The sequence below is a fragment of the Ciconia boyciana genome, chromosome 2, assembly GCF_034638445.1.
Source record: "Ciconia boyciana chromosome 2, ASM3463844v1, whole genome shotgun sequence".
Lineage (NCBI taxonomy): Eukaryota > Metazoa > Chordata > Aves > Ciconiiformes > Ciconiidae > Ciconia > Ciconia boyciana.
The window spans coordinates 56289915-56316520 of record NC_132935.1 but is presented as its reverse complement, the minus strand read 5'-3'; the positions used below and the strand labels follow the sequence as shown (position 1 = coordinate 56316520).

Genomic DNA, 26606 nt, shown 5'->3' with positions numbered 1-26606 from the left:
AATATTATTAACTGCATCCCAGCCACTCCTTTGCATCTGGGAATGGTTCCATGCTGAAGTTAGCACTGTTTGAGCAGGTGCAAAACCTCTGTGGGGAAAAATATCGTTAACTCTGAATAATCTAAAACACGATGCATCTCTGGAAATCTGTGCGGAAATATAGCTTTCATTTTTCTAAATCTAATTTCTGAAAGAGCAGCTCTGTCTCTTTTGGTGTTTATCTGAATCCCTGGAGGATTCAGTGCTCTACTGAAGATGAGATTGCTTTTGTCTAGATTTATTGCAAATCAATGTGTGCTGAGTTCACAATTCACCCTGGTTATATTCTAAATGACTTTGCTCTTGGATGATGGCTTGATGAAACTGTCATCCAACTAAAGAAAAAAGTTCACCACCACAAGTTTCAAAAATGCTTTACAAATTCTTGGGATCATAGAGAAGCCAAATGGCACATACATATCAACGATAGATGTCCTTTCAATGCTGAAACTATAGGTTAAAAAAAATCCTCCCTGGTTTGAAAAAACATCAAAGAAACTGTCAAGAGTTTCTTGGATCAGATTGAACTCTGAAGTAGCTCTTCATTTTACTCGGAAGATTAACCAGATGATGCAGGACATTCACATTTCTTTGATTCCTTTGACAGTATTCCCTTTGGGGTTCCTCTGATCTGTTTCACAGGGCAATTTTGCTTGAAGCACCTGAGAAGGGCCTATGCCAAATATAATTCCTCCACAGGACAGAAAAGAGCTTCTTCTCCCTTGTTGGCATTCCCTTTGGAGACTTCAGCAGACCTTGGTTGGCCAAGGACAACGGATCACAACTGAAAGAGTCACTTAGCCAAAGCGTCAGAGAGGTTTCTAGTCTTAAAAGTGGAACTAAGGAGAAATGGAGGTGCCCATAGCATGATCTACAAAATCCCAGCCCAAATGTTAGGCATCTAAAGCTGGGAACATTTTTGTGGTCACTGCTATGGCTGAACCTCTTCTATCCTGTGACAATTCACATCACTTCCTGAAAACATTACAAAAAAGGTTTCGTCATTCTACGAATGAAGCATTACACTGTCTTACTTCGAATAATGCCTCAATAGCCTGTATTTTGAAAGAATTCTTTTGAACATTTCTAGTACTTTGAAATTTTTTAAATCCCATATGTATAAGCCTAGCTTTTTTTGTTAAAAGATTACCTATACAAAGCTGGGGAAAAAAAGAAATAAAGATCCTGTCCCTTAGATCATCATCCCTTAGCGCTTTATTTCTAGCATTTCCATTTCTGGTAGACAGGATACTAACAGTAAAGCAAACATACGGTATGCATCTTAAAACAAGATATATTTTAATATTTTCACTCTATTCAGTCTTACCACAGCAAACCGAGTAAAACAGAATAGCATAAAATTTATCATATTCTTTCACGTGTGCATATTTACTTCAGTGGGACTTAAGTGTAATGTGATTCTAAATGCCTTGCTGAAGAGGGATGGGAAGCTAAATATGCAGCAGGGGAAGGAGAGGAAAAAAGTAAAGATTCTAGACAAAATAAGCTGTCACAAGAAGAAACAAAGTGAAGCAGTAGGCAGCACAGGATGACATTCTAAGAATAATTTGATAAATGTTTGCAATATGTTTTTAAAAAAATCAAGCATCCCCGATTTGAACCTACTGCACCTAGTATGTATTTCAGTAGGGAAGGGGGAGGTCTGGCATGCCTATGCTTTTTCTTCCATTGTGTTACCCCTTTTTTGGTCCCCTACAGTCTGTTCAAGTGCCTTCTCCTGTCTCTCCCGTCAGGTTTGGAGGGTGTGTTGCTAAAATCACAGATTTGTTCTTCCAGCTGCCACTCCACTTATGTATAAAGTTAAGTCTTGTTTTGAGCTATCAAAACATCATGAGAACATAAAAAGTAAGTCATCTCAGTATATGTACTGTAATTTCTAGTCTATTTTGGCTAGCAGTGGTATGTACCTGCAATGCATTTTCACCCTTCAGCTGTAGTGTGCACAAAAACCCTATACTCAAAACGTAGATTGGCGTTTTTTTAAAAAAAAAATATGTGGACACATAAGTAAACTATTGGCATAGTGTAATCTGGGAACTGATTTAGCTACAGCAGTGTATTACATATATTTTTAGGAATATAATTTAGTCTTTTTCACTAGATTTGACCAAAAAGACCATCCAAAGAACCCCTCCCCTCCATTAAGAACTGTCAAAAAAAAATTAAAGCAAATCTTTCTGACAAAATGATAGAACTATTTTTCCTTTCTTCTAGAACATGAAACTCTGTAACTGGTAACACTGCCGTTGTCGGCTTATTCTTAAGCAGCACAATTTCCTGGCATGTCTCACAGTATTTCAAATCAGTTGCATAAAATCCATAGCAACTAACTTCAGAATTTGGTCTTTTTTCCTGGTATGGAAATTTCCTTGTTTATATTAGATGTTTGGACAACTTCTAACTCCACTGACATAATAAATAGTATCATCCTTGAAAGGGCTGTTGAGAGTGAGCAGAGTCAAAGTGTTATACTTTAACCTTGGCAATGGCCCATCTAAAAATGAATGGACACAACCAGGAAGATTAAGGAGACATTTGTCTTCTCTAGTCAGAGTAAGAATACATTCTGCTCAGATTCAGAAAGTCAAAGCCCTATTTCACATTATAACACAGAACTTAATCAACAATGGCCTAAAAATGAGGCTTTAAACAAGGTGTTCCTGACCTTATTTTAGGAAAATAACTTATTTTAGTCCTTCATCAATGGATATTAGGACTGATAGTATCATTGTGTACATAGCCCAGGCAGGTCTTTACATATTTTATAGGAGCAGCAAATCTTATCTTCATCCTAAGAATGTTTTAACTTTATCCCCAACGAGACTTGAGGGTATTTACAAAGATCAGGTTAGTCTCCACAGAAGCATTTTATCATCAGTGGAAAGATGCTTAAATTTAAAAGATGAATAAGAACACTTTATTTGGATCCGGCTCTGAATCAGCCTCTTGCAAAGTGTGTCTTTCCATGTTGACTACAGAAGTTACTGAAGATACACACTGAGCAGCACAAGCACAGCTCCTGATAGCATATGTAAAAGCTGGAGGCAATTCTCAATTAGCAACCCATACTTCTGCCGAATCTTAGAAAACAAGTTTATGGGAATAACATTTATTGTTTCCATAGGCACTAAGCTGTCGAAGGAACCACAGTATTTCCTCAAATTACTCATAGCAATTCTGGGGCAAAGTCAGCAGAAAGTATATTACAAAAATATCGGCAAAACCTTTCCAAGTTTGATCACAGAAGGCAAAATTAGTCTAGTCTTACTGGCTTATATTTACTTTCCCGCAAATAAAATGACTTGAAATAACAGCATGATGGCAGTACACTTAAACAGCATAATCAGATTACTTATTAGTCCCTTGAAAACAAACGTTTGTTTGCTTCTCTGATTACTCCTGATAAATACCATAGACTTGCCTTAGAGCAATAATGAACTATTGCATAGACAGCAATAGATCATTATTGGTTAAAAAAAAATTCTAATGTTACTTCAATTATTGCTTTATCAACTGTGCTTTTCAGGATTACGCCTACATAACCTATTGTGTAATACGTCTTATACATGAAATGCTACCCAAAACTGGTGTCAAACATGATGAATAAAATGGGAAAATTAATGAGAAGGAGGAAAGAGGTTTTCTCTATGGATATAAGCAAAAGAAAATGCTGGAAAGCAGCAAAAAATGCGGGCCCAGGTTGGACTGGATTAATGAGCTTCAGCCAAAGCAAAAGTTTAACTTTTGCTGGATTAATGAGCTTCAGCCAAAGCAAAGGACTCAAGGGTATCCTGATCCTCATCTAGAAAGCTTCTATCTGAAACGAGCTTATTCCTTCCCCTCTTCCCTCCTCAAGAGCAGACTGATTCCACATTCACTTCTGCTCACCCACCCACCTGAAAAAGCTGTTCTGCTTTTCGCCCTTTTTGTTTCTCTGTAGGAAGAGTTAGGATACGGCTGTAAAGAGTGTCAGCTTTTGCAAGTCTTAGGCTCTGAGCTGGTAAAGGCTTACTGACCCATGACAGCTTCTGTATCTTCCTGCAGGCTGTCTCACTCTAGAGCAATCTTGAGTTGCAGCACATTTCAGTTTCTGTTTTTCACTGGGAAAAGTGATTCCAGTCATAATCTCGACATCTAATACCACTGCAGCACTGTTGAAGCCTTTTTCCTCTCCCAAACAGCAAAAATTGTATCTTTTGCAATCCATGGAAACTTAAAACTGAAAATAGGCAAAAATTACTTTTCTTCTGCATCATGTGCCCTGTGCTTTTACTACAGCATGACAAAATTCTAATTTGAATTCATGGTCAATTTTTTACTATCCAAGACAAATTACATCACTTTAAGTTTCTTTAAAAAGAGTATCTCAGTAGCATCTCTTTAACATTTCATACTGAATAAAATCAAAGATATTCACTACTACTTTAAATGATATTCAATGTATTTTATTTTAGCCCGGCATCAGCCACTGCATGTTAAAGTAAAGCAACTAAATATTTTCTGAATTCATTTGGTAACCTTAAATCTGGTGTTTTGCATGAGAAACAGCACAAGCAAGTATACGCCTATAGATACCAGTGCACATAGTTGTCACATACATTTCGTTATCAGTCTCTTACCAACTGTTTGTGTAACTTTGCTGAATATTAACAATTTAGACTGAAACGACTACTCTTCCTCTTTCGTCATGCTGGAAAATTTTAGCAAACATAGTTCAGCTTTTTCTGAGAATTAGTTTAAAATTAGTTTATCCAATGTTACATGTATTTCCACCATCATTTAATAGCTCCACCATCCCTTTAGGGCCAGAAATAATCTTGTGCAAAAATTTAAGAAGAAAAAGAAATTGATTACCTGTGCTCATAAAAATAAACACAGATTTATGAGTTGTAAATCTGAGAAATAAATAAGTCACCATTCATGTACATTCTAAGAACTTCATAAAGGTTTGCTCCAACCAGTTGCTCAGCTGTACTAGATGTGCCCATTTTTGATGAAGATACTAAGCTATCCCCTATGAAGAAATAATTAAATGTTTATGGAGATCTGTGATGCACTCATATTCACAGAATTCTCTGAGGACTACCTTTTTCTCCTTCATGCATCTTTAAGACACTGCAAAGGCAGAATACTGTGTTGCCCTGCCATTTCAGCATTTCAACGTGTCAAATCAACTGGTATTAGACTAGAATTGTTACAGAAGACATCTAGGGCCATGCCACTTAAAGCTTCTCAATAACAGAGACAGCTCAAACCTTTTCATTTTAAGGAAAAAAACTCTAGTCTGATCCACTGGGGAACTGTGCATCTATAAAGCTCCAAATGCAGAATAAAACCTTAAGATGTTATCTAATTGCAAATCATATAGTTCTAACAATCAAGGCATAAATCAGTTTGCAGAGGTTAAAGCCTGTGGTCTGAACAAAAAGAAAGAGACATAGAAACTGGCCTCAGCAACTTGCAGTAACGTCCAGGAAGCAGCTACTGTAGAGCATGAAATTGAATGCAGAACAGTACTTTTCTGACAGATTTTAAGATATTAAAAATGGACCATTGCTTTCATAAGCAATGGTCCATAAGTCAAAAGAATAACAGTAAAGTGGTAGTACACACAGAAGTAAATGATCACTTTGAATTTTAGTAGAGAGTATCTGAAAGTTATCGTTATGAAAATAACCTATTTTCAAGTCAGTTGTTTTAGGAACTCAGTACAATATTGTACATTAAATGCTTCGCAGAGACTGTGTCACTGTAACACAGAATAAAATAAATTAGCTTTGGAAGATTCATGCCAAACTATTCTGTGATGTTAATAGAGCAGAAATAGATTCATTGTTTTAACAGATTCATAGGTAAGATGAAAGGCATTTTTACTTAGTCAAGAGTCCAACTTTTCTGTGTACATAAGAACCATATTTTGAGATTAATAGCATATACACTTTGTTTAAATAATGAACAGATAGTATAGCAAGAGGAATCAGTGTACAATGAGTAGACTTGTGTCTAATTAACAGTGATAACAAAAGCACGCAAAATACTTCTGTAAATACAGAGCTGAAATGAGTGTATGGAAGAAGCATCACACACCTGTTAGTTAAATGAGAGTGATTCTGAGCTTTGCAGTTGCCTTTGAAAACCCTGTGCCAAAACTTTTTAAAATATTAATCTTTGCTGGAGCTCCCTTTGAAAGATTATGTAGAAATGAACAGGGTACCCTCATAATGTTTTTATTAATTTTCTTTGAGACTCCAGTATCGGAAAGCAAAGGGTTCATCTCAGTCAATAATTGGAAAGTTTGAAAATCAGAATATGTTATCACTTCTTGCATTAGAAACAACTCTCTTCAAGATTAAACATAACCTTGATAAGATGGCCTTATAAAGATCCTACTTCTTCAAGAACAGTCTTAGATACAGACTGAGACAAAGTTCATGTTAACAAAGAGAAAAACAGACTGAGGAGCCCTATCTGCATAATATTACTCTGAATTACTGCAAGACTTGGTTCAACCACCATAATTTTTCATCTGCTTTTACAGCAAGTGAAATAAATAACGAAAGAATTTTTAGTTTCTCTTTAAAACAACTAACAATGCAATGCTATTTGTCAGTGAAAGGTTTCTTGACAAAAGAAATGCTTTCATTGATTATCCTGAATTATAAATTATAGCTCTCTAATTCTTCCTCTTATAAATGAATACTCTTCACAATCTAGCCTTACATGTCAGACAAAAAAGATGAAACTTTTATAATGGAAATTTAATTATAGTACAATTTTTGCCAGTTGTCATTCCAAAGTCATCTATAATTATGCTCAGGTCATTAAAAGTTATTTTTTTCATTTACTTGGCCAAACATGCCAGTTACATACCAGGTCATCCTCTCAAATTCAACGCTATACAACAGTAATTAAGTGAATTATTGAATATTTTTGATGGGTTTTTTTAAGCTAATTGCAAACAAAACATCTGCAGAAACAGTCAAAACAAAGAGCAACTGACAGACAGTTTGATTTTTGTTTCCAAAGAACATAAATTTTTAGAAATGAAAAGGCACTTCTGCGTGTCAAGAGTAAACACTTATTATTGCCTTTTTGCTTTACATGCATTTTCCCATACGTATAATACTAAAAGATAACAGTCCACTATAAACATCATTTTCTACTGCAAAATTTCTGGACCAAAACACCTTCAGAGAGCTTTTTGAAAGTTATGAATCATGAATTAATGGATAAAACTGAACTCTCCCTTTCCCAAAAGAAAACCCTCTTTTTTCCTTACCGGGAACTGGATCGAGCTCAGCAGAATGAATAAGCGTGAACTAAATGCACAGATAGGTTTTAATATATTTAAAATAATAAAAAGGGTGCTCAAAGGATGGTATATATTGCAAGACAGCTAAATGCAGACATCAGAAGGATAAATTTGAAAACACAATTGTTATAAAGTATTTTAAGCGGTTGGTCATATTTCTCATTCTAAAAAAGATCATCCTGTGGATGAAAGAACATCAGTACTGAAATGGAAGAGCCCTAAATCATTAACTTCATTGCCAGTCTTCATTTTAATCTCCATTTTATTCTTTTAATACAGTACTTCATGATAATGCTATGCACAGTGTTTCCCAATTTTATTTCTTATTTCCTTTTAGATATTTAAGTAAGTATTTGCTTGCTCAATGTCTTTACAGTCAAATGTTTTATTTTCTTTGGGCCAGAATCCATTTAGCCATGTGGGTAGAGAGTAGCAAAAAAGCATATAGAGCAGCTTTCTTCCCTCAAACGTTTGTTGCCTGTAAGAGTCTGGAGGAATCTCAGTTCCACAGGGGTGCCCCTCCCTGCCTAACCAACACACTCAGCAGTAACTAGATGGATTACCAAACAAAACTATTCTTTTAAATCTATAGAAATTGAGGTTTAGTGCTCTTTAAACTCTCAACTTTATTTTTCTGTAGTTGTAAACAGAAACATGATGCACACTTGCTGACCAGAAGAGATCCTTGGACTGTAGGACAGCATTACCTATTTACAGCACTGCTGTGACATAGCATCCTGAGGAGAAAGAGAGAATTTTTTTTTTCCTCCAAAGTCAGGATATTTCTTCATTGGGATCTGCCCTGATTTAAGGTCTCAAACTAGACACCTAGTCTATACTCCAGGTTTTAAAGTTGTAGTTGTACTTTATGGCAAAAAGTAGTACCAGAAAAGCCAGAACTTACAGCACCAGCTCTTCTTCCTGGGAACCTTCAGAAGGTTGGACTGGATTCTGTGTACAACAATTCTACATTTGTAAAACAAACAGCTTTGCAAAGACAAAATGCCTCCCAAGCACTGAAAAAACTGGAACCACCTGAGTGGTGTCATTGTTCGTTTTCCTTTGAAGTGAGGTAGAATTAATGCACCATTCATTCTGCAAACCTTTGATTTTACTTTTTCGTGAGCATTTAAAAAAAAAAAAACAACTAAAAGGTTCAAAACTTAAGTATCTAAGTATTTATACATAATTCCTGGATGCTTCATGCTTCACAGATGCTCCAATAGAATTGTGCAGTTATGTTTTTTTACAACTGGCTAAAGCTGCTGGGCAACATACACACGGTCTAACAGTCTCAAACAAAAGGGTGAGCCTTAAAATAATAATACAGAGGAGCATGCCTGTCTGTTCATCCATTTCCATCTCTCAATACCCTTTAAAACCATTGCCAAATTTCATCCAAATAACTTGTTTCAAATTTAAACAAATTTGACACAGTCCTGCCAGAATTTAATTCCAGAAGACGAGACAGCGCCAAACTAGTGCCCTCATTCAGGACGCTCAGGGCAGACAAGCAGAAGTCTAACATCAAATACTCCATTTGACAGCAGATTCCTGGTTAATTGGGTGCTGCTTCTTGCTTTGCAGGTCTGTCGTAAGGGAAAATGGGATTACCATCATAAGGTGGCAATATTTAGTGCACAAATTTTTCAGAAATTAGGCTTCCATTGTCTATGGGACATGGGTCATGTCTATCTTATTTTCCTGGCTCCTAAAACAGATGGCTCAGAAGTTCACTCAACAATTTTTTTTTTTTTTTTAAATTAAAAAAACTGTTCTATAGAGCCTAAATCCCCCTTGGTCATAGGGGTGATACATTCATACATATATATGAAGGAGAAAGATAACTGGATTGATGGACATACGTGTGTGTATGTGTATGTATACATACACACTCTCAGGCACGCATAATTAGTTATTCTTTTAGACATAAATTGCAGAAGTAAATATACTTTGGCCACTTCAAATGTATAAAAGATTTTGCTTTGGTTTTGGATAAAACCTCCTCCATTGACTAAGTCAGAGGAAAAGCCATCCTTTCCTGTCTCATTTGCTAATGTTTTTGCCAAAGGATCAGCATTATTAGTAATGAAGTGAAGTTTGCCTGTAACTGGAAGGCAGTATGGCATAACTGGATGTGAAAACTGGAATAACTGATGTGAAAATTGCCCTCAGAAGAGGGGAGAAAGTGCTCAACAGAAAGTTGTGAGGGATAAATTCAAGGCACCTGTGGAACTTCACAGGGAAGGCTTCTATACCTAAAGCATTCCCTGTTCTGTATTTCTAATTGCTTTTAATAAGAGAGTACTAATGCATTTATTTAAATCTGCAGTGATAACACTTCTGAAAAGAGAGATCCAAAGCATCCATGGAACAGTTCGTGATCACTTTGTTCAGAACAGAATAATACTAAGGAATGCCCTATCAATATTTTTGACAAGTATACCTAATTTACCACTTCTGTTAAAGGTGCCCACATACCAGTCTTTTGTATATAATCAGTACACTCCCCACTTGCTGGGATTTTTTCACTCCATACCAAGAAATTCTTCCTAAATCAAAGTTGGGCAAAATAATTTTTTGAGTGTGTGTTTTTTGAGCTTATCCTTATAATTAATAAGAGACTGCAACAAATCTGGCGATGAAGATATGTCATAGGAGAAATCATATTATCTACTTTTTCTCAAGGGTCATTATGTTTTCTTCACATTCCCTCTACCTGGCAGATGTGAAATTAATAATTTTCCCCCTCAGGTTTGCTATAAGATGGTGAAGGTTCATTTGTCTCAAAGAGCAGGTTAATTTCTTCCTCTGCAAATGTTTTGAAATGGGAATCTAATAAAGTGAAGAACTAAGTCTCCATTTAAAAGACTGCTTTTCACACAACCAAAGACAGTCCTACCTGGCAGTTCTTTTTACGAACACTCAGTTTCCACCCCTATATTAATCCAGCTGTAATTGTCAGGAAAGAATCCTAAATGCTTCTCCTCATTATAATGAGGAGCTCCTCAAAACAAACTGATCTGACAGTCAGGTTTCATACTCCGTATCCTTATCATCACTAGAATAGGTCTACGCTCCTTATACACTCCAGCCCACGTGTCAGAGAGAGGGCCAGCGGACCTAGATCTTTGCAGGAGTTTGCCTCTCCTCTTCCTGCTAGTACAGTCCCCCTTTTAGGTGGTGGGGAGAGAAAATGTTCTTTTTCTCCAATGAGACCTCTGGATGCTGTAACTAAACAAAAAATATGTATTTAGGGACTAACGCAGACACAAAAGTGCAGGGATTAGTACTTTCTACATAACACCAGCTCGTTTGGTTGCTGATATTAGCAAAGTGTGTGCACAGGTTGAAGATTCACTGAATGGAGAACCAACCTGCAATTTCCCCTGCAAAGGAAAGACACACCTGGGATGAAAGGGCAGATACCCTGATAATGTTTTACTTTCTAATAGAAAATGTTTATTTTTCCCTGTCATTGGCAACCACAAATCTGAAGAAGCATCCAGAATGATGCAGTGGAACTCAAACTTTTGTCTATGATAAAGAGTCTTTCCATCACGCTGTTCCTCACTGTTCATACAGCCTCGGTGAAGGACAGGAATATGGTGGAGAGATCATGATACTGGAGAGATCATGATACATCCCTGCTTGTGAAAGCAGAGCCCAGGAGAATTTAATAGACACCGTGGTGACAGCTCCTCTTCCCAGAGTTTGACAGAAACTCAGAATCACAGAATGGCTGAGGTAGGAAGGGTCTGGTCCATCTGGTCCAACCACTCCCTACCCCACCCTTGCCCAACCAGGGCCAACTAGAGCAGGCTGCTCAGTAGTATGTCCAGGCAGCTTTTGAATATCTCCACTGCTCTCCCCTCACCTACCAAACCATTTCATCGCAGAAGGCTATCAGGTTCATCACGCATGACCTCCCCTTTGTGAATACATGCTAACTTCTCCTGATCATGTTTTTGTCCTTTGTGTGTCTGGAAATGGTTTCCAAGATTGGTTCTTCTATCACCTTCCCAGGGATTATGGTGAGGCTGACCGGCCTGTAGTTCCGTGGGTCGCCCTTCTTGAATAGAGGAGTGGCATTTGTTGCAGCTGCATTCACTGCCGTTTACTGCATTTATTTTGCTTTCACGGACTTAAAGGACTCCCAGAGGGGATTTTTAGACTGTGAAATGAAGAGAAGGAGAATTGGACTGAAAGAGATTTTTAATGGGAGGATTTTGGATTATTTTGTTTTTTCTTGACCCAAGATCTCCAATAACACAAGGGAAGGCTGTTCTGTAAGACAGCATCAGAGAAATCAGCTCAGCAAGGAACAACTTGGGTGCTGGTCTCCAGACAAGCAGCTGCCAAGGAAGAGCTTTCATATAGCAGTCACAGCTTGACATCATTTGTGTTTTCAGTGGGGCCCTTTCCAAGAAAATGCATTTTTTTTGTTTCCTAATCAGAGGTAAGTGACAACGGACACAGAGACATGGACATACATCCCACTAGGTAATATTTTCTTGGAATTCTATTAAAATCTATCAGCTTACCTTCTGCACATCCAAAAGCTGTGATTCACCTGCTACACTGCAGAAAATCCAATACTAGCTTTTACCCTTATGAGAAAGTGAACCTTATATGGGAACAATTTGTACATCAGAAAGGCATAAGGAGAAAGGACGATACAGCAGGTATTCTTCATTTCAAATTTCTGTTAAAACTGTAACTTACTTTCACAATAAAACCATACATGAAATGTAAGTTCACTGTGGACTTCCTGTTCTGATCAATCAATGCAACTTCCTACTAAAGTTTATTACAGCTTCAGGTTTGGAATGGTGAGTTTAGAAATACCATTGAACTTTTCCATGGACAATCAAATGCTGCAGTATCTGCAACCCTCCTTCTCAGGGTTCAGGTGTCTGTGATCTGAGGTCTAGCTCTGATACAACACAGCTGCACAACCTTGGTTCAAACTTCTAAGAAAATTGCTAAGTTCTGAGAAAGAGCTGTAGAAAAGAACCTGCAGTACAGCTTCAAGTTGACATTTTCTTATGATCACAAAACTAAGCGACTTTAAGACTTTGTTATATGCCTGAAAAAAACCTGAACCTGTTCACAGGCAGTCCCCCAAGGTATAGCAACAAGAAGGAAGAACTTAATTCCCAGTGACACAAAGATCCTTCCTGTTTTCTTGAGACAAAAAGGTCAAAAGATCCAAAGAAGCCTGCAAGGACAGAGAAAGGCAGCTGCCATTTCAACCTAGAGAAGTTCTCAGGAAGGAACTCATCTTTCCTAATAGTGATACAGAATGGGGAAGGGCATGGAAATAAGCTGTAAGTACCACTGAGATTCAAGACAGGCTAGGGCACAAACACTGACAAAGGGAGGGACTAACTACAGAATTAATGACAAAAGAAGATGGGAGGGTGGAAAATAGGGAAGACCAACTGCAAAGATGATTGAGTATTCAGAATATCACACACTAGGGGCTGCAGACTGTCCATCTTGTAGGAGCTGACAAGTGCTCCGTGTCATGGGGCAGGAGGAAAGTGGTGGCATGCAGTACTATCTTGCATACCTGAGGATGTTGACTTTGCATGCAGAGTTCAAGACAGTTGCTGGCCCATACCACCTGCCTAAAGATACTTTTGTCTGTTGCAACCTGATGCAGTTGGAGAGTGTATGACAGCAAAGTACTGTATAATTTGTAGGGACTATCTAAAACGGGTAGATGGGGAAGATTAAGAATTTTATACTTTGGCTTTGGATCAGGCTGTTCTTTCATCATTCAATTTTCAATAGAGTGAACCTATGTTGCCTGTATGAATACTGTATTTCCATATTATAGACCTTATATACTAGTAAGTTATGCACCCCTTTTAGCAATGAAAAGGAGAAAACAGGGAACTTAGTTAACATTCCCAAGTAAAAATAGGGTTGTTGCTCTCATCCACATCTGATCATTTTCAGGATCTGGTAACAGGAGATGAGGTCTCAATTAATCAGAGGGAAGAGGATGCTCATTCCATCAGTGAGCATTTTGGCACATGTAGATTTTTTCACAATGCCAGTGGATACCAGTGGGCAGCACAGAACTAGCGAAGTAATTTTGACACCTTGGAAAATTACCCAGCTGAAGCCAAAGCAGTGAGCAAAATTAATAAAATGAGAAAGCATAATCTTTAAGAGTGGGGATTTAAAGAGTTCCTCTGCTCTGTTCTTCCAGATTGTAACAAAGCCTTGTAGGAGTAATAGACAGTTTACAACTAACCTGCAGCAGTGAATCAAGAGCTCAATTGTACTGGGAGTAACAGCTTTCCTCGTGACAACCTCAGGTGATGGGGTAGAAGACACAGCAAAATTAACTATGTTAATTAAAACATTCCTGTTACTTCCTTGTATGAGGAAAGTGTGAATTCTCTGCCTGGAAAATTATTGGTAAATTGACAGTGATTGTTTTTGCAAATACTCCAGTGCAATAATTGTATCTTAGCACAGAGAAGTAGAGTTCTGACTGTTAAGAAGACCCCACAATTTGGGGATAGTCCATCAGAAGTTTCATTCATGGCAGTCTTTTTATTTCTTTTTTATTTTCTTAAATTCCAATAGAGTTTTCTGGTTCAGGAAAGGAAAAGATGGTAATTTTCTAGGATTACTCCAAATGTCACAGTGAAAAAAAGAAACATTATAAGAAAAAGGCAACAATTTTCCCTAGAAGGCCTTAAAAATCTTCTCCCTTAGCAGGAGAGAGGATTTTATTTTACTTTTTCTTCCTCAGGTAGCTGGCTTTAAGCTATATCTGTTCACCAGCAAATTCAAGGAACAACATTGTTTAGAAATAAAGTTTCATAATAGAGAGGCCATAACAAAAAAATTTGCAGGAGCTCATTTAGCAGTTCTGGATTTTCCAGGAGACTCTTTTAACTGGGGCACTGCCTCACTGTCAGAGTGCAGGGGCACATACTAGATGAAGATTTGTATCGTGCAATGCATGTCAAAGACAAAACATGTTGCAAAGCACTGAAATAAATAATTCTACTCACAGAAATATTGATATGGATAAGAGGAAACTACAAAACATAGTCTACCTTATTAATCCTTCAACATTTCTACTTGGGTTTTAATACGGAGAGTTCCACTGGTTTTGGGTCAGACTTAGAGGAGATCTGATTCTGGTATTTTTCAGGCACCAGAGGATTCCCAATCTACTTTAATAAGGGATAACAGGTTTTTTAATAACTATTGAATCCCAGATCCTCAAACTGATTATATCCCATATGGCAGAGCCACTGTTGGTTCTGTGCTTACATACAAGGTGATTTCTTTGGTTCAAATATTTGTGCAGCTGTTTAGCTGCTAGCAATGGCTGGGTGGTTGAGGTCTCTATAGCAGTGGTTGGCATTGTGAGCCTCACACCGAACTAACAGTCTTATTCCTCAGGTAATGGTGTCTGAAGTGTGGAGCATTCTGATATCCTGCCCCTAAATAACTCTAATTGTGGGTGACGACTCTGGAATTCTTATTTTACAGCTATACCAGAGTGAAAATGTATACCAGAGTAATTTGAGATATACTGTATAATGGAAATGTTCTGTCATGTATCTCCTGATGAATTTTCTTCCCATTTCCCCCTGCCCCCCTTTTATTTTAAATGGCAGCACTCTTCTAGGTTCATAACACCATATGAGACAGCTGTGGGAAGAGGAAGCTTTGAGCACAGCAACTGGTGATTCAAATTCCAGACAATCTGCAGAGGCCGCGGTTTCAGACCTTGAAACGAGAAAACCCTTTTTTTTAAGTCTGACTCAAATGTGGTTCACAACGACCAAATCCATTAAACCCCTCTTTTTCAAACCTGAACTCCACGTTCTAGGTTAAATCTAATCCAGACCTAAATGTAATTCCTCGGCCTTCCTGAACACTGCACTGAAAAAGCACTTACATTTATATTACATTTCATCAAAAGGAAGCAAAGCACTTTAGAAAGTATGTAACTGCTCCACTGAGGGTGATGCAGCCAAGTCTGGAGAGATTTTTTTTTTTCTTTGCATTCTAATTGTAGATGCTTTTATTTACTAAAGTTACAGATAGGACTTGTCTATTACAAGCCTCTGAAATCTCATTTTGCTAAAATGAAAACATATTTCAAATGCTTTGAAGAACTATTAAGATTATTGAATGTCTAGCGTACTGCTTCAACTCTCCGAGTGGTTCACTAGACCCCTAGGGAACAGCCAAGCAGCATACAATTATCACAGTAATTAAAAAGGTGCAATGACTGTTCTCTTAAAGACTCCTGTTTTATTAATTCTATGGTATGCTTTGGAGACTGGCATTATTTTACTCCTACCCAGCTTAATTATACCATCATTAGTTTATCAACATCTTTTTTAAGCCCTTGGGCCAGTTATTAGCCTGTCACTTGCTAACAGTTAACCAATAACGACTACACCTTCAAAGCAGGATCTTCTGCTACAAAAAAGCCAATTTGTAGAGACAGATTTAATATCATCATTCAATTTAAACTTTTCAGTCAGCCATCTCTTTCTGCTTTTAATTTAAGAGGGTTACTGTTTAGCTTAATGAAAACACAAATAATGCTGATGTATTACAAGATGTTACCAGGTAATAAAATACTTCCAGTACATAGTGGTTTATGAGACTGAACGCACGTTTTAATACTCAACAGTATGTACCACTGAAAAGACCAGAAAGCATATGATGTTCTTAAATGTAACTAAAATTCTGGATTTCTCTCTCTCTACTGGGTCTGGCTGGGATGGAATTAATTTCCTTCATAGCAGCCTGTATGGTGCTGTGTTTTGGATTTGTGACTAAAATGAGGTTGATAACACACCAGTGTTTTGAACATTGCTGAGCAGTGCTTGCACAGCCTCAAGGCTTTCTCTTTTTCCCACTCCACCCCCCCCAGCAAGTAGACTGGAGGTGGACAAGAGGCTGGGATGGGACACAGCTGGGACAGCTGACTCCACCTGACCAAAGGAATATTCCATACCATATGATGTCATGGTCAGCAATCAAAGCTCAAGGAAAGGAGGAGGAAGGGGGGATGTTCATTGTTATGGTGTTTGTCTTCTCAAGTAACCATTATGTGTGCCGAGGCCCTCCTTCCCAGGAAGTGGCTAACATCTGCCTGCCGATGGGAAACAGTGAATAAATTCCTAATTTTGCTTTGCTTGTGAGTGCAGCTTTTGCTTCACCTGTTAAACTGTCTTCATCTCAGTCCATGAGTCTTGTTGCCTTCCTTCTATTTTCTCCCTGTCCCGTAAAAGAGGTGACTGAGTGAGCGGCTGTGTGGGCACTTGGCTGCTGGCTGGCGTCAACCCACCACGCTCTCTAGCCCTTTAGTACAGACAGGCTCACCCAATGCTACGTTATCTAATCATACAAGCAGATGATAAAATTATGAGAAAAACTGGTTTAATTTTAAAATAACTGAAGTACTTGTGCATTAAATACATACTTACCTTACCAGATAATTTTACATTATTATAAAAGGCAGTGACCCAGAAACCCTCCTGAAGGGAACTCTAATTTTTATGCCTCATTTTTGACCAAGCTGAAGTTATCTTAGTCTAGTAAAGAAAATCTTATAAATACTAAGTACTTAACTATTATTATAACTTAACTGTACTGCTTTTTGGTATTTTTCATTAAATACTTCTTTCCAGTAATGAGACGAAGAAAAAAACCAAAAAGAATATCAGAGTTAGTACTTGTATAGACTTCAAAACATAACACTGGGATTCTGACAGCAACTATATTTCATTCTATGTTTGACATCACACCAACCAGTTCAACTGAAATGCCATTTAGCCACTGACAGGTGGCCAGGTGACTTTACAAAAAGTAACTTTACTTTCATATGCGATGGAAATACATCATCATTTCTGTTGAAGTATGTAATTTTTCCTGTTAAAAAGACAAATAACACCAAGCCATTCTTTAAAAGATTAGGATCAATAAGCTAATACCATTTGCTTACTCCCATTTCCTCTAGGTACACTTCTGCCTATCTTCCACCAACTTTACAGCAGCAGAAAGAAGATTCAAAATACTGGGGGAAAATACTAATGACAGAAAAAATTCCAGGTCATCATATACTCTATTATTTTCTGAGCAGCTGAATCCCAAATTAATTTCACTGCCACTCTTCCTGAAAATTACTATACAATTGCTTTTGTATAATAGGTCTACTTTGTATCTTTTCACAGTCAGAGGTCAGCACTATTAATTATAACATTCAAAACAGGAGCCAAGACTGCTACACAGCACCACAAATCACACTATCTCATTTAATGAAAAGACATGCTATCAGTCACTCAAGAAAGCAGTCCTTTGCTAAACCTCATCTGCTAATTGAGACTTAACACTGCATACTTTTGCTGTTACACAGGATCTCTTTCCACTTTATCTACAAGTTTGATATACTTGACATTGAAAAATGGAAAAAAGAAACTTTATAAAAAACAAAGTTCTTATCAAGCTTGGGATACTAGCCAAAAAAAAAAAGAAATTTAAAAAAAAAAAAGAAAAGGATGAATTAACCTGACACCCAAACATACACTGGCAAGAGAGGGGTGTAATGAAATGGAGAGAGCTCAGTGCATACCTGATAGTAAAAATCGTTTCTTTATACAGCACTCTACACTGACCACTTTAAGGCATGCACAGGTATGATTTCATCTACAGTCTGCAGTGGCACCGAAGGTTGGTTTCAAGATCATCATAGCTGGCAAATGCTAATAGCTTACACTTAAAAGCATTCAGTCTTAATTCCTGCAGCGTATTGGTTTAAGGTAGACAGTAAAAACTGCTAGTGAAATAACTTACGTTTTCAACCCTAGAAAGATGCTTACAACTTTCCAATCACTTTTGAGTACTCACCAGCACATTTTGTTCTTGTTTTGAGAGCTGGGCCAGGAGATCCGGTTCCTCCTTCACCTGGTCTTGTAAGTAATACACTGATTTCATATTCGGTGTCAGGATCCAGGTGCCCAATCTTATAGCTTGTGGAGTCCACAGGTTGTATGTCATACCAGCTTCCACTTGAAGTTCGATACTCAACTTCTCTTTGAATAATGGGTCCATCCCCATTGATGGAATTGGCATTCAACTGTATCCACAGGTAAGTTGCACCGACTGAGGACAGCTGAGGTGGAGCAATGGGAACTGGTGGCTCTGAAGCACAGTAAGTTACAAAAAGCAGCAATTATTATCTTGGCATTTTTTCTGCTTCTAAAACATTCAAATAAACCATGGGTTTTGTACTATATTAGAGCTGAAGATTGCATAAAAATATGGATATGAAGAAATCATCACTACAGATTAACTTATTTCCAATAAACCGCAATATGCAAACTTTTGCTTATGCACTTGGAGATTTTAACATGAAGCTTTTATTTTATACCATAAAACTTCAAACCGGGTGCAACTGCAATTCTACTCACTAGACATTACATGGCAACTTTTAACTTCCAATTTAAAAAGAAAGATGATCTCAATTTTTTAATCAAAATACAGCTCTTACTGGATGTAAATATAAATCCTACTCAAAACTAACATTTTTAAGCTTAAATTGATATTGAAGTCTATTCCTAGACATAGCCAGAACAGTGATTTCTGCATGAAAACAAAATGAATTTTTTATTAATTATTTCTCACGGACTGTACTACTCAGCCTTCAGATTTTCAGACTTTTGTGTAAGCAGCATAAATATAGTATTTTTTCAAGTCCTATATCCTGGTTAAACAGAAAGAGCTTCTAAATGAGAGCTGGGGGAATTCTTGAGTCTTTACTATGACTCTGACTCTATTTCATGTAATGGCTTATTTTCACTAACTACCACACAGGAGCAGTACTCTGTTGCACAGAGCAAGCATGCGTGTGATCTCCTGATAGTCTGCATTCTAAAGATTTTAAAAGTGAGGAAAATTTTAAAACCACTTTTATTTGTTACGTGATGGGCATCTCATTTTAAATAAGACTGCAGAAATAATTTGCAGACATCATCTCTTTTTAAAGGTAAATAACAAATTCATTTTTTTCCTATTGATTAACCAGGAAATTACTCTGCTGTTTCATGGATCACATCTGCATAAAATTCACCTTCCCATTGGTTAAATATATTTATACAGAATGAAGCCAGGCTGCTGTAATAAGGCACTGTTTGATCCAATATTCTTAACATATCTATCAGCAAACACTGCCACCTTCTTAAGGCTACACGGAATACGTAATGAATGTAGAACATCTGTCTTCCCTAAGCTGTAGATTCAGATTTATCCTCTTCTGCTAACCCTTTCCCAATATGTTGAGATATAGGTAGTCAAACAGAAAAGAAGTTGAATTTATATATTTCATCATTTTCTCAAGGACTTCAAAGTCAGAGTTAGAGCAAAGAACATGAAAGAATGAAGTACAAGGGAGAAAGGAACTCTGGAAATAAGTACTAGTATTTCCTGAGAAATAGAATTGCTATTTTAACAAACATGTAATTATCCTACGTTATGCCACCTTTTTTCACTTAGAGAAAGAGTACTCAACTCACAGATCACTAAGTACATTGAAGATTAGCTATGCCTCAGATAGGTATTGTTTCTAAATTAGTGCTGTACACTTGCACATAAGCTTCAATCTGGGCAATCTGTTAGTAATTGCTGAAATATGATATCACAAACCAGCAAACATAGTCATCGGCATTATATATTTTCATCTTAACAAAACTAATTGATTACTGTCATGAAGAACATGATACAGTGGGCAACAATCCAGAATGTCTCCAAAGATGTCTACTAATTATTACTGATTGCAATAGACTTAAAAGTAGCTTAATATATTGTGGTAGATTCCAGTAAACAAAGAAAAGAATATTGTTTACATTTTCAAATCACTAGGGAAAACACTGTTATATGTCAGTAGCAATATATGGCAAACTGATGTCATCTTTCGGTTACACACATACTGCAGTTTTATTGAAATTATTGTTCCTGAAGTATATAAACTATGGCTTCATACAGCGATAGCATGTCTGGAAATAGTTCTGACTTGACTCAAAATGATTTACCATCAATTTAAATCATTAGGCTGTTTTGTGAACCAAGACATGAAATGGAACTTTTATAGAGCATCCTAAGGCATTTACTTAGCCATGCTGAAAGAACAGTTAATTACTTTCAAGTTTCAAATGCTACTAAAGGCTGTTGAAGTGCCATTCAAAATGCAAACTCAGGAGTTAGGTCACTAAGGTTAGTGGTTACACCAATTCATTCCAAGTATTACAAGTACTTGAAATAGACAGTATTTTATTGTCTTTTTATCCCTTGGGGCATATTTTTCATTCCTTTGTGATCAAAGTGCAAAAGGTTAATGCAAGCTGCATGATTTCAGCAAAGCCTGCATATACTGCAGTTTAATACTAAAAGTAGTCTTCTTACCAGAGACCGAGGTTACATAAAATGAACCTTTCAATACAAATATGATGCTCATTATTAAGTGACTGGTTAAAAACATGAGACCCGGAGTTAAGCAGGCACTTTAATACAAATGGTGTACTACCAAATATAATGAGCTGATTTCATGACTAAGGTATGAAAGTTGTTCTTCTGACTTACTCATTTATTCCTCCTTTAGGCAGAATGATTTAATTTTTTTAGGATACTGAGGAGTTTGGATCACTTAATCAGGTAAGTACCAGACTGCAGCACCATCTTTCACTAAAAGCAGTTTTACTGGTGGCCACTGCTGTAGTCTCAAATAAATAACATGCAAATTATTTTCCAATTAATACCTTTATGAAAATGGTACGATAGACCTGTGATTTTACAGCTGTGTACATTCAAGGAAGGAATTTCAACTGCCTGCAGAATCAAGTTCATAGCAGTGGCTATTTAGTACGATGGTTTAGCTTAAAGAGTTCTCCCTTGTAGATCCCTCTTGAAACACAAGAAAACAAAGCTATTCCGTACTGTGAAACCCTTTAAACATAGGCTTTTAAAATAGAATATTAACTCAAAAAAGAAGGTAAGTTTATCCATAATTTCAAATTTAATGCTTTTTCAACTTTGAACAGACAGGTGACCTATTCTTGAATTCTGTGGCAAATGGCGATGGGCATAATCCCTTATGGAAAGAAAATAGTGGCCACCTTACAAAGCCAGAGGTCTGAAGATGATGGACAGCTTTAGGCAGATGCTCTAATGTCAGCCTACATAAATGGATCATTTACAGTGAATATGAGAAAAAAACAAAGCCTTTATGATAAGGAGCAGCCCTTCTCTTATGCAGAGGATAAAAACAAATGTAGTCGTACATGCATATAAACTATTTATTCTTATGTGCTTCTATATTAACTGGACACATACTTGAAACAGCAACTTCTTTATTTACACTGCTTTGTGCTTTAAATTATACAGAATTTCCAAACATTTTCTACAAGATCCTAACATCTTTATGTTTTGCAGTTCTTTTAAAATTTTAATAGGGAGGGGAAAGGCATCACACAGAGATGCCAGTGGAGATAATGTAAATCTCTGAGATTTAAGTGAGTTACAGAACGCAAAAAATAGACATTTCTTCTCTGTGGCTCAGAACAGCTAACTTGAAAAATGAAAAAATCTGCTTCAATGGTAACGAGAACATTTTTTGATTTTTCCTTTGAGGTGAGAGGATGGAGCCATGCTACATTTGTGGGAGAACAAGGAAGAAAGATTTATCCTGCATGCTAGTTTTATTTTAATTAAATAGTAACTGTTAGTAAGACAATGTCACGATATTCCCACGTGATACTGTTCAGCACATCATGAGTAGATGAAGTGATAAAAATAAGGTATCAACCGTCTCTGATGCTCTGTCCACATTAAAAAGTCTTTATTATAAAACTAATCAAACCATTATAATATAGTCTTGAAATCAACTAAACACCTTTAAGAATGTTTTTCTTCCGTTTTCCTCTCTATTTTGTTTTTTTTAATATATATATATATTTCTGTGCTCCTCTCTTGAGCATGCAAATTATTCTATCCCTTTGGAAACAATGGAGAGCAGTGCCATTTTGCAGCATTTAATTGTGGATGAAGTGCAACAAATTCCCCCTCTGATAACAAAAGACACTGCAATGATTTTGAAACACCACAGTTCTTCATGCAATATTTTTTTCAAAAAGTCTTTAGATAATTCCTGCCAAAGCATTTAATTATTTAATTAAACAATACCTCTAAACAGTATGATGCATAACATGTGAGCTAATTTTACACTATTCCTTACTGAGACTGTTCAGGATGAAAACTTGACCTGACCCAGTATCTGAATGTTCTTAAAATTACTTGTAAATTCATCATTTAAGAAAATGTAATTGTTGTATTTTATACATATTTTGAAACTTTACAGAAAAACAAGTGTCCTTGTACTATACACTGATAAGCCTAAGCAGGTACAATCTAATTAGTTTGACATTAGTAGATAACCTGCTAAACCCTGCAGTAGTTGTAGTATGACCATTACCACCCATCCCTAACTAGGCCCAAACTGTTCCCTTCCCCAAACATGATTCCTCCCGAACCCAATTGCTCTGACTTGCCCACTCCTGACTTGCCAACTCTCTTTTAAGACAGCGCTGCCTCAGCCTGCGTTGCTCTCTCTCCATGCTCATCTGCTTACCTAAGTGGTCTAAACCCATCTACCCTTCCCTTTCTCAGCTTTGCTCTGTTTTCGTTTTCTCCCCACGCCATGGTCACCATCCCCACGTTCCAGACACCACTAAATTCCCACCCCAGGTTTGGGGTTTTTTACCCCAGGCTGCATCTACAAGCTCTGTGCCTGCTCCTCTCCCTGCCTTCCAGTCTGCTGTTGTTCTTCTAAGCATGCTTCTCCCTAGCATCTGCTTTTCCTTTCCCCTCCTGCACTAGACAGTTCCCCTTTCCAGACAGTTCTCTCTTACACTGGCCTCAGCCCCCTTCCTCATCCCCTACATACATATTTTTACATATGCATGTATGCATATATGTTTATCTTCCACCCTTTGTCGTCTTTCTCCCTAGTTTTTAGTGCTTATGTAGTCCCAATTTTGAGCTACCTCCCCTCTCATTTCAAAACACCTCCCACTTTGCCATACCTTTCAATCCCAACACTAACAACCCCATCTGAGCATGCAGCTACTTGCTCTTGCACCCCTCACTATCCATCATGCATGTCACCATTTTACCCTCACAGCACAAGGGCTCAGCGAGGTGGAGGGCTGTATACTAAAAGCACGGGAATGGTAAGCTCACAGCTTTTGCTTCCCGTGCCTGGATCCAGCCCATCCCAGAGGAGCTCAGATCAGTGCTTGCATTTAAATTCCATTCACTGTATCTAGAATTTAGGGAGAATCTGAGAGCTTAACTCAGAGAAGTCTTCATCGTACATATCAGAATGGGGGTCTTGGTGGGTTTTATTTAGCAGCTTGTAAATTGACTATACTTGAAAACAGATTTTCACAGGAACAGAGAAACAGCATTCTTGACATAACTATTACCCTCCTGAAAAAAAGTTCCTGCTTCAAAGCCCAGAGTCTTCAACACTTTGCTCTAGCAAGTTTGCTAGGATGGCTGAACAATCTCAACTGTTTTGGGTGGAGGTTTTCTCATAACCTTCAGGCTGAGGCACACATCCACGCTGGAAAATATCAGCCTGAAGTCAGTTTGCCAAAATATGAGCATCCAAAAGCAGGACTTCATGATAGGAATTGTCAGGCAACCATAAAAATAAGTCCTAATACCACCACTGTTTGTAAAAAAGGGTACAGACAGCCTGGTGGATCCAGCATGAAAGGCTAGTTGGCAGAGAGAAAACAGGCGTTAAGTACTGTGTATACTTAATGTATGAGAACAACAGATAAGCAATCTTTAATATTTTCTTACTGTGTCTTGATCTCAAAATGATTTTGCCCTGCAGAATAAAGTCTTTGCTCTAGAGGTCCAGAAGAGGTTTGGTTCTGCTCCCGGTGTTAAATCTTCCATTTGGAAAGATGCAGACATTTAAGCTGCCAGCATTACAGATGGTTACCTTTCTATGCCCTCGCTTAAAAACCTAACAAAACTCCTTTTAACCAATTTGACACCTAGGTTTACCTTGTTTGAACTCAATAAGCAGTCTGAACTCTGTAATAATCTGATGTCTGCTCAGACAGGCTCATTCTGTTCTCCTAAATCTAATCTGTGTTGGATCTGCCCACTATTAGAAAAATTCAACCCAGGGACTGTATGTAGAAGTCTAATTTACTTCACCAAATACATTTAATCAATTCCACCCTACTATTTTCCTTTTGCTCAATGTTTGATTACTTTTATGTCACCTATTAGATACGAACTGCTGTTTTTTACAATAAGTGGGTGATCTGACAAGGCCAATTTCATGTCTCCCATCAGATGAAGTGACATTTCAATCCAATTCTCTGACAAACTTAAATGAGGATACTGTGTAGTTTGAGCACACACAATGACAAGGCACTTGTCTTTTCAGCCTTTCCTATCAGAACAAACACTCGGGTAAATTGAAAACCTCCCCTTCAGGATTTATTTAAATAGGACAATCAATACTTTATTTCACCATTCTCTAAAAGACATATAAGATAACACAAACAAGTTTTCAAAAAAACCCCTTTTTTTCCTTCTTGTTTAAGGCCAGACTAATTGTTCACTGACAGGCTTTTTGCTCATTAACTAGACAATATTCATGTTTACAGTTCTTTAATAAGATAACATGGGATTAACTGACAGCTTTTTAATTGCTTCCCCCCACAGATTAAACCTTGCTATAACCATATCTGCTCAGGTAAAAAAAAGAGGGGAAAAAAACCAAAGAAAAAAAGGAACATTTGGCAGTTTCTTACATATCTCTCATGTTCAAGATTTGGTTCCTATTCCTTTGTGATTTCAGGTTTGGTTTTCAGTACCTGACACTAGTAGCCTTTCCACTGATTTTGGAAGTTCTCGTAGCTGGTCTCCAGTGCCACACAACATCATGCCACAGCAGCACTACAAACCTTAAAGAGGTTTACATAAGAAAGTAACTGGAATCCACTCAAAGTAAGTTCCTATTTAGTGAAACTATATCTACAATAAAGAAGAATGAACGTTGTACGGAGTTGTAACCCACTCTACTGTGCAAATGTCCCTATTTAAAAGCAAAGGGACTTTGAAAAAATCTCAATTCCAGTGCAGGAATTGTTATTTGCAACTTGAGTTACAAGTTCAGTAACCAGAATGAAACAGAGCACAATAAATGTTAAGAACTGATTCTCTTTAACTTACAAACGCTAGGTTTGACTCTCCTGTCATCCTAGCAGTGCAATTCCAGGGAAATTCCTCTTAAGTCAGCTTAGTTACACCAGCGAAAATGAGAAGAGAATTAGATTCATTGTTTCCAACAAAGAGCGGGGAGTAATTACACCACTATTTCTACACATACTATTATTAACCCATCAGTAACTTCCATGTATACTAAGCATTATATGCAATATGGGTAAATGTACATTTCTTCATGATTTATCAATGGTAATGGATTAAAAAAAGATATAGCTGCACTGAAATCAATCTATTACCTTTGAATTCTGCTAACTAACATTGCAAAAAAGCTGCTGAAAAAATTAGGAAATACAATTTCTTAATTATACACCACCAATAAGAAAGCATATTTACTAATTAGCCCCTAATGCTGCTATTTCAGTATAGTCATCTAAGGTTTTACAGCACAATGTTTAAAATGGGTCTTTTTAGGTCAGAAGGAATGACCTGCAGGTGGTCTCATAAAAGCTCCAATACAGGCAACAGGGATTACCATAATTACTTTGCCACTCTAAAAGTAGTTAATGGGATTACACCCAAAGGCTATACACTTGTTCACAGCGCCCAGCGCAAATTTTCTGAAAGAATCTGGGTAAGCACAAATGCTTTAATGATACGCTTCATAAATTTCATCTACTGCACTGCAAAAGGAGCACTAATAAATTAAAACACGCTAAATCAAAGAAATTGAAAAAAATCTAACTTCTTTGGCTTTCTGTATCTCCTGTCACTGATACAGTCAATCTTCCATCTGCCTCCTTCAGGCAGTCTCCATTCTTCCTCATTTCCACTGATCTTGGGTCTGAAAGATGCTTCATCATTCCTGTTGGGGTTCATACTCCACCCTTTCTTGCTCTCTTTGCTGACTTCCATACATTTCCATTTTTGGCCA

At 37.3% G+C, this 26606-nt stretch overlaps 1 protein-coding gene across 10 annotated transcripts in view; it reads right to left on the bottom strand.

The window, feature by feature from the left end:
* PTPRM (protein tyrosine phosphatase receptor type M) overlaps positions 1-26606 on the bottom strand; it is a 489233-nt gene that overhangs the window by 268350 nt on the left and 194277 nt on the right. For all 10 annotated transcript variants that reach the window (XM_072852716.1, XM_072852718.1, XM_072852723.1 and 7 more), the window contains exon 7: positions 18278-18571. In XM_072852716.1, the coding sequence (XP_072708817.1) occupies positions 18278-18571 (294 nt within the window). The remainder of the gene's footprint in view (positions 1-18277; positions 18572-26606) is intronic.